This window comes from Sebastes umbrosus, chromosome 6 (genome assembly GCF_015220745.1).
Source record: "Sebastes umbrosus isolate fSebUmb1 chromosome 6, fSebUmb1.pri, whole genome shotgun sequence".
In the NCBI taxonomy this organism is placed as follows: Eukaryota; Metazoa; Chordata; class Actinopteri; order Perciformes; family Sebastidae; genus Sebastes; species Sebastes umbrosus.
In genome coordinates, this window is record NC_051274.1 from 17,866,681 (window position 1) to 17,875,500 (window position 8,820).

At 40.9% G+C, this 8,820-nt stretch overlaps 1 protein-coding gene across 1 annotated transcript; it reads left to right on the plus strand.

Annotated features, from left to right (window-relative positions):
- On the plus strand, positions 1-5,714 carry ren (renin). The gene is made up of 9 exons (XM_037771684.1): positions 1-235; positions 635-782; positions 1,170-1,293; positions 2,524-2,642; positions 2,778-2,974; positions 3,444-3,566; positions 3,923-4,064; positions 4,169-4,267; positions 4,766-5,714. Exons 1-9 carry the CDS (start codon positions 159-161, stop codon positions 4,925-4,927), a joined length of 1,191 nt encoding a protein of 396 aa, XP_037627612.1. The 5' UTR covers positions 1-158; the 3' UTR covers positions 4,928-5,714.
- The last annotated feature ends 3,106 nt before the right edge of the window (positions 5,715-8,820 follow it).

The window sequence follows — 8,820 nt, forward strand, 5'->3', positions numbered from 1 at the left end:
CAAGACAGCAGAGAAAGACAGAGAGAGAGAGAGAGCAGCAGCAGCTTTCATAACAGATTTAATAAGAGTGGAATATTCACAAAGCCAGGAGAATCAACTTTGCATAAACAGGCTTCATCGCTGGTCTGTATTTTACGCCTGTCATCAGAGAATCCACCATGGCACTACTGATGAATTACTGGATGTGGTTGGTTGCTCTATCCTCGACAGTGACCTCGAGCCATGCCTTGAGAAGGTGAGAAGTTTATTTCTTTATAAATTACCGCAGCGAGGGTTCACTATATTCACACAAGAGAAAAAGTCCTGCAGCACAAAAGTGACAACAAAACAAATGAGGACATGAAAACAAATGAGGACATGAAAACAAATGTATTTTATTGGTTCATTATAAAAGCTTATGTTTTCAGCACTGCCTTCACATGTGTTTTTGTTCATTTTTCTGGCTGGGCGCTGAGAGGAAAGCAGTCTGTGCTTTATTAAAGTCTCATTGTTGTACTGGGATGATGACCAGGCATATGTATCAGATGTATAGCATGGAAATATAACTCTATATAGCATTAATTCAGTCATCACGAAATGCGGATCCTAGTTTCTGTCACCTGAAGATGAATTTTACCATTTGTACTGTTCCCAGAATCTCCCTGAAGAAGATGCCATCTATCAGAGAGACACTGAGGGAGATGGGTGTCTCTGCAGAGCAGGTCATGACTGAGTTGGCCCAGAAGAGCACAGACGACAACAACAACGGCACTGTTCCCACACCTCTAACCAACTACTTGGACGTGAGACAATTGTCTATTATATATTTAAAGGAGCATTTCTAAAACATCTGTGATGAAGGTCATGCATTTAGTAAGAAATCCAAATGTGCTGAATCGAAGGTAACTGAATTTGCTGTTTCAGCCTTGAAAACAAAAGCAGACTTTAGCCTTGATGGTTAAATCAGATGTTCATCCAAGAGGCTTCAGCACTTCTCTTGGAGAATAGAAACGTCTTCAAGAGTGAAACAGCAGATCCAATTTCCTCTGGATTGATACTTTAAAATATTCTTTGTGTGTGAGTCATACTCAAGTTTTCAAAGAAATATTCAACAACAACATCAAAACGGCATAGGAAAGGCTGGTTTCGGAAAGTGATAAATTAACATTTTTACTGTTTATCTCTAATAGACTCAATATTTTGGGGAAATCAGTATCGGCTCTCCTGCCCAGATGTTCAACGTGGTGTTTGACACGGGCTCAGCCAACCTGTGGGTGCCCTCGCAAAGCTGCTCACCTTTCTCCACTGCCTGTTGTAAGTGTCCATCTCCAATAATAACATGAATAACAATAATGACAAAATAACAATTAATTAAAGCTGCAATCAATAATTATTATTATATATATATATATATATATTTTATAACAATGCATCAAATGACAATGTGAAAACAATGTGACTGTACGAAAGATAATGATGTATCCACAGAGAATCATCACCTGAATCTGCAGCTCGGCTCGACAAATTTCAGCTCATTATATAACTGTCAGCAGCTATACTGTAACTTTAGGCTACTGTTTTGCTTCACTCTCACGATCTCATAACAGCTGGGCAGCTGTTTTCAATGAAAAAGCTCTAAAGAATGACGGTACAGACACAGTTAGCGACTAGCTGGCGAAAAAAGTGGAGCATTTAACAGCTAAACAGTCAGATATTTCCCCGGGAGGATCATATAAAGATGGACGAAATGACAGCTTCCCATAAGTGAGGCCAAAACATCTGGCTCGCCCCCTGGTGGCTGGCTGCAATATAGGCCATAAATCGTGCCCCTCCATGTTAAAATAAAAACAAATACATTTTTCCCATAGATGTTTTCTGTCATTTTAGGTAGTTCTTATCACTCTGATGTAGGTTCAAGTGTTCATTTTTCTGATAAGTTTAGTTTTGATTAGTTATTTAATGCTATAAAAAGGGGGTGAGACGTCATGATTGACAGCTGTGATTGACAGCTGTGATTGACAGCTGCTCTGAGTGAAGTAGTTGCGAAGGCTCGGGAATTGTAGGAGAGGAGATGTAAGTTTAACTTTCCATAACCGTCACCAGTCTGTGTAACGGAACATGTGTCAATTTGATCATAAATGTATCTATAGAGATATCATGGTTAGTTGTTGTGTCTTTCTAGTCAAATAGCTGCCGTGGTGCTAACATAGCAGCTAGGTGGCTCACGCTAGCAAGCTGCGGCCGTGCTCGGCTCTTGGTTGGCTCTGGCAGGTGTGTGGGCGAGACCTCGATACCGCGGCCCCAAGCCACCCGATCATTACTGCTCAGACTCTGGCTCCAAATTATGTCAAAATCTCAAATTGGCATCTCTCGTATCTGGGATAATTTGGCTTCACTTTTGTACAGTGGGAGGAAGTGGAGATGCGTCTTTCATCTATATAGTCTGGAAAACAAAAAACCTGTATAAACATATACATTGAATGTTCAACAAAGCTTCCCAGATACACAGTTGTTTCACGACTCAAATGAATTTTGAACTTTTAGTTACTCACAACAGGTACGACGCCTCCAAGTCTCGGACTTACGTTGAGAACGGAACTGGGTTTTCCATCCAGTACGCCTCTGGAAACATCCGAGGATTTCTGAGCGAGGATGTGGTCGTGGTGAGTTCATAAATAATACCTCATAAAAAGATAAAAGGAGTTTAGTTTCTTTCGTTTTTTTAACTTAAATTGCTGCTTTTTAGTTCCGCTTGCAGGCCACACTTCCAACCTTTGATCCTCAGCTTGTTTATGCAGGTTGGTGGTATTCCTGTGGTGCAGGTGTTTGCTGAAGCGGCCTCTCTTTCGGCCATGCCTTTCATCTTTGCCAAGTTCGATGGGGTCCTGGGGATGGGTTACCCCAACGTAGCTATCGATGGCATCACCCCCGTGTTCGACCGCATCATGTCTCAGCATGTCCTCAAGGAGGAGGTGTTCTCTGTCTACTACAGCAGGTGGGTTGAGTCCACTGACACCCTCTAGCTTCTACATTAAGTAGCTTCTAAGTCATTTGCTTCTATGTCATTATCTATGAGCTGTCAGCTCTACAGAAGAAAACATTTTATTTAGATTAATAAGATAATTGGAACAAAATGTATTCAGCTATTGGCAGGAAAATTTAGATTATGCAGAACATCTGTTAAATAATTGCTTTTCTTACTCTGCGAATTAAGACTAGAGCTGGTTTTGGATCTGAATGAGACAAGAGGGTGTTTTGGGAAAATACTTCTTCATTTATTATGCTCAGTTATGTCCAGAGGAAACCAGTTGAGGAAAGATGATGATTGATTCCCGGAGATGTTTCTGGGAAAAGAGAGGTCATTGGACTGAACTTCAGCTGCGGGGGCATGTAACCACAAAAGTGACAATGAGAACATGCGTAGCAAATGTGGGCTTGATGGGTGAATCCTTTATTATCTTCAGGGACCCAAAACACTCCCCGGGTGGAGAGCTGGTCCTCGGTGGCACTGACCCAAACTACTACACTGGAAACTTTAATTATATGGACACCAGAGAGACGGGCCAATGGGAAGTTACCATGAAAGGGTAAGATTTTTGCTTCATACATCACACAGACCGTCAGACCTTCAGAGTGAGGACATTTTGGCCAGTCCTCACCTTCGGACAGACATTTCAAGGCCTGATTGTGGGTTCAGACTTGGTTTTAAGGTTCAGGTTAGAATTAGGTTTAGGTTAAGGTAAGGGTAAGGGATTGGGTCAGGCATTTAGTTGTGGTGGTTAAGGTTTGGGTAAGGGTCTAGGGAATGCATTATGTCAATGAGTGTCCTCACAAAGATAGCAGTACACGGCTGTGTGTGTGTGTGTGTGTGTGTGTGTGTGTGTGTGTGTGTGTGCACCCATTGAGGAAACAACGTATTTTATTTTCCACCTCATTCTTTCAGTGTTTCTGTGGGGATGGAGATGCATTTTTGTGCGGAGGGCTGCACAGCTGTGATCGACACCGGCTCCTCCTACATCACAGGCCCGGCCTCCTCTGTGTCCTCGCTGATGAAAACCATCGGAGCACAGCTGGATGAGAGTGGAGTACGTTTTTACTCACGCAACATGGTTCCCCATTAAAAAATGTTTGTCTGTAAAAAATCTAATTCATGACCCGTCATCACCCTTTGATCTGTGTTATTCATCAGTACAAAGTCAACTGTGACTCTGTCAAGACATTGCCGAGTGTCACTTTCCACCTGGGTGGCCAGGAGTACTCACTCACTCATGAGGATTACATCTTATGGGTAAGCAGGAGGCTAGGTACTGAATCATTTTTATATAAACATGCAGTGGTGGAACGCAGCCAAGTACAATTACTTTAATACAATTTCCGGTACTTTTTGATGTTACTTTATACTTCAACTCAACTACATTTATGTTACAGCTGCAGTTTATAAGACAAAATAACACATGATGAATTTATAAAATATGTTATAGTGGGCTACCACACAGGTCTTTTCAGTTATGTGGCTGAGTAGACTTGTTCAAATTGCTATGTGCTGGGATTTATGTGGAATTACTTTGTACTGAGAAAAGTTAATTTACCACACTGGAAGAGGACCATTATTACAATTTTTATTTTAACACTTTTTGACACTTTAAGTGTATTTTGCCGATAACACTTCTGTAATTTTACTGAAGTAGACTTTTGAATGCAGAACATTTACTTGTAGTTGCTACCTTAAGTTGTATAAATGATCTCTGTGGCTTATGATGAAAGTGCCTTTTCTTTGCGGTTCCAGCAATCACAGATCGAAGGGGACGTCTGCACCGTCACCTTCAGGGGCTTGGATGTGCCGCCCCCTACAGGTCCCATCTGGATTCTGGGAGCCAACTTCATTGCCCGCTACTATACAGAGTTTGACCGTCGCAATAATCGGATAGGTTTTGCTACAGCAGTCTGATGGGAAGTCACGTCAGCCGTGTTGCTCTGTTTTCTTTTTCTCTATCTTTGCTGCTATCTCCTCTTTGTCCAGTCCTCCCTTCCAGCCCAGTCACACAGTACTTCATGAAATAGTCACGAAATTTAATGTATTGATTCATGTACATAGATATTAATTTCCCATTTTTTTCATGATGGTCAGCACAAAATCAATTCTTATGTAATTCACGTACTTGTGATGTATAAACAGCAGTGAACGCCGCGTAGGGCAACCCGTTCTCACTCCCAACTCGTCAAATACCGTTGTTTGGTAAGTGCCCCTCGGCATCAGAAATTGAAGCATGGAGGCACCCTTTAGCAACAGTATATGACGAACAAGGTTTGGTTTCGGAGAAAGCGATGTAGTATTGATAGTGTCAGAATCTGCTAATGTTGGGCAGGACGGGTGGTGGATGGGTCAAACAAATACAAGACTTTCAACCAGGAGACTGGTGTTCGTATCCTGTGTGAAACTAAAAGTAATATTGATTCGTTTTGTCACGTCAGTCTTTAGTCACGTGACTCGTCAGTATTGCCCCGTGAGTCACGTGAGTCGCTGGTCAGCAAAGTTAACGTCAACCACAACCGTTTCCTAACCCTAACTAAGTGGTTGAGTCTCCGACGCCGAGGGGCACTAACCAATCGACGGTATTTGACGAGTTGAGAGTGAGAATGTGTTGCATAGGCAGGAGGTCGGGGTGGATGGGTGTGTCGAAAAACACCAGACTTTTGCCCAGGAGACCGGTGTTTGTACCCCGAAAACCTGTGAAACCAGAAGTCAGCATTTATTTATTTGTCACGTAACATTCATACTTGAGTTATGGTTATTTTGACCCAAACCATGATCTTTTCCTAAACCTAACTAAGTTGTTTTATTTTGAAAAGACTGGAGCAGAAATTGACACGTGTGTCACATGTTGCTGGACATTCGTAAGAAAACACGTGAAAAATACTTTGTCGTAAGTCGTGCTGAGGGTCACAAAATAAAAGGGAAATTCGTGTACATGTGCACAAATTAATAAGATTACATTTTGTGACTATTTCATGAACTTCCCTGAGACTGTGTTGTCCCTTCAGTTGCCTTTTATGATATGACCGAACTACATCTGTTTTTTAAAAATGGTGAAGAAGAGTGCACATTAATGAATATCATCCTCCCATTTCTTGCAAATCCTGCTTTCGTATAATTTGTACCAGTTGCAACGAACACCTTCTAAACTCTTTCTATTATTATTTATAAGCATTTTACAGCAAATGCAAAGTATCTGTGTGTGTGTGACTCTGCTGATAATTATCATGCAGCAAACCTGTATTGTACTGACGTAACAAGAATAAACTTGTTTACTGGGGTTTAAATTCGACTCGAGCCAGACTTCATTAATGACTGCATTGTTTTCGTAGAATGCTTTTTTGTGACCATGTGAAAGTCAAGTTGAAAACAGATTGCTCCAGCAGATTTAATCAGCCACACCAGAGCAGTCACGGAAATATCAGTCGTTGTTTATAAGATGTTTTGTACAAGCATCCTTATTTTTAGCTAAAGAGGTAAAACAAATGTGTGTCCAAACACATTTATCTCATGTGTGGCAGTCATGTGCTGCACAGTGTGGTACGAAAACTTTTTTTTCTTAGTCTTTAGTTACCAACAGTTACTGTAGGAGTGAGAGCCGGATATACTGTAGTATCACAGTTAAACAAAATCATCCTTTTTCTAGTTTTTATGCAGCTTGTGATCTGACACTGAACAATAGTCTTTTCACGTTGCAGAAAAAGCATTTTTTTAGTGTAAAAAATCACACCATTTTTCATTTTCTTTTGTCATTCTGGTTTAGAATTGAAATTCTGTTTTTAGTATCAGAATAAACATGCCTCTTCAGGTTGATTTTAGGACACACTCAAGAAAGACAGCTATTTCTGCTTACTTAGCAGGCAGAAGAGACACAAAGATAACAAAACAATAAAAGCACAGATATTCATCAGATGCCCTTATCAGATGTTTTCTCTGAATTGGTCGGGGAAGTCCTCTCATGCTACAAAGACAGTGAGAATGACACACTCTTCCTCACTCCCACATCCATGAATTGTCTGCTTTTGATTTTATCTGTTGACAGTCGGCAGTAAGGTGAGGGTGGATATCTGGCATTTAATCAACAGTACATTCAGACCATTACAAAAACATCTCTCGCAGTGTATGTCAACAGAACTATTCAGAATGTAAACCGACCAGAACAACCGCAACAATGTTTCACAAGATATAATCTAATATTATAGCTGCCAAATATGTGTTAGATCAACTGTATAGCTGAATTCTTGAAATTGAAATGGTTGCAAAAGCCTTCACTCTTGAACAACTGCCCTCTCTTGCTTAAAGGTACAGTGTGTAGGATTTGGCAGCCTCTTGTGGTGTGGTTGCAGATTGCAACCAACTGAGTACCCCTCCACTCACTCCGCCTTTTCCAAGACTGTGGTAACGTGAGCCGCTGAGTGAATGGAAGTCAGACGGCAGCTGGCGATTCCACGGTTTTGCACTCTGCGTCTCACGTTACCACAGTTTCACAAGCGTGTCAGAGAACTATGATGGCCTTCAGGTAACTTAAAAATGCAAAAGGCTCTCGCTAGAGCCCAGTGGGCAGCCAATGCTGAAGTGCCTTAAACTTGCATTCTTTCTAATAACCAGCAGGGGGCGACTCCTCTGGTTGCAAAAAGATGTCTGATTGTATAGAAGTCTATGAGAAAATGAGCCTACTTCTCACTTGATTTATTACCTCAGTAAACATTGTAAACATGAGTTTATGGTCTAAATCGCTAGTTTCAAGTCTTCTTCAATACACCATGATGTTCATTTAGTACATTATGGTCCCATTTAGAGTAAAATAGACCATAAAGCAGGTTATGCTTTAGGGCATGGCTACCTTGTGATTGACAGATTGCTACCACGGCGTTGTCCGGTCTGGGAGTTGTCTGTGTTTTCACATTTAATGAAAGACAAAGTGGTGGCTTTCTCTGTCCTTATCTGTCTGAGGTCAAGAGGAGTTTAACCTGTCACAAAATATAATTTACACATCTAGTTCATGTTTGTACGTTGCATTTTGCGCTAATGCACTTATTCACTTTCTTGCCAAAAGTTAGATGAGAAGATTGACGCCACTTTCAGATAAGTTAGTTGTGTCAATCTTCTTCATCAACTCTTGGCAAGAAAGTGAATGATCTTATTTCAAAAAATGTCAAACTAATCGTTTAAATGAAGTGGTAGAGGCACTGAGGGCCCTGTATTTAAAACCTGATCACACACACATGTTCTAAAACACACCACAGTAAATATTTCTTTGGCTAATTCAATGGTGGAAGAAGATCAAAGCCAACAATGTCTCAGTCCGTCTCTTAATACTTTCTGACTTTCCTTTGCTCTGCTGAAGCCTCTACTGAAGACGTACGTTTAAAAAAATAAATGGCTCACAAAAGGTTAATTTACAAAGTAACTACAGCTGTCAGATAAATACAGAGGATCCATTCGACACAGCATTTATCCTCCTGAGGAAAGCCACGGTGCATAGCCTTCATCAAAACTCTTATTCTGAGAGATCATACTTTATGTGGACCAGTGTTTTAAACGCAAATTGCCTCCAAGGGATAGAGTTTCTTAAACGAGAACAGATGTTATCAACACCTACTTTAAGCTCCACCAAGCTTTATTTGTCCATCTTGTTTGGTTTTAATAATTCCCTAGGAAGATGTTGAGCAAATACATTATCCTGTCAATCTACAACACAAGACCCAATATGCCATGGCACATCCTGCACCAGGAGCGTGTATTTTGTGGAGATGTGGGAGGTCTTTAAAAAGGGCTGTCTGTCAGAAGCCACAGTAAGTCTCGGT

Excerpts from the sequence above, each read along its gene's own strand:
- ren (XM_037771684.1), top strand. The coding sequence starts at position 159 with ATGGCACTACTGATGAATTACTGGATGTGGTTGGTTGCTCTATCCTCG. Across the intron at positions 2,643-2,777 it reads TGAGCGAGGATGTGGTCGTG|GTTGGTGGTATTCCTGTGGT; the intron begins GTGAGTTCATAA and ends TTGTTTATGCAG. Across the intron at positions 2,975-3,443 it reads TTCTCTGTCTACTACAGCAG|GGACCCAAAACACTCCCCGG; the intron begins GTGGGTTGAGTC and ends TATTATCTTCAG.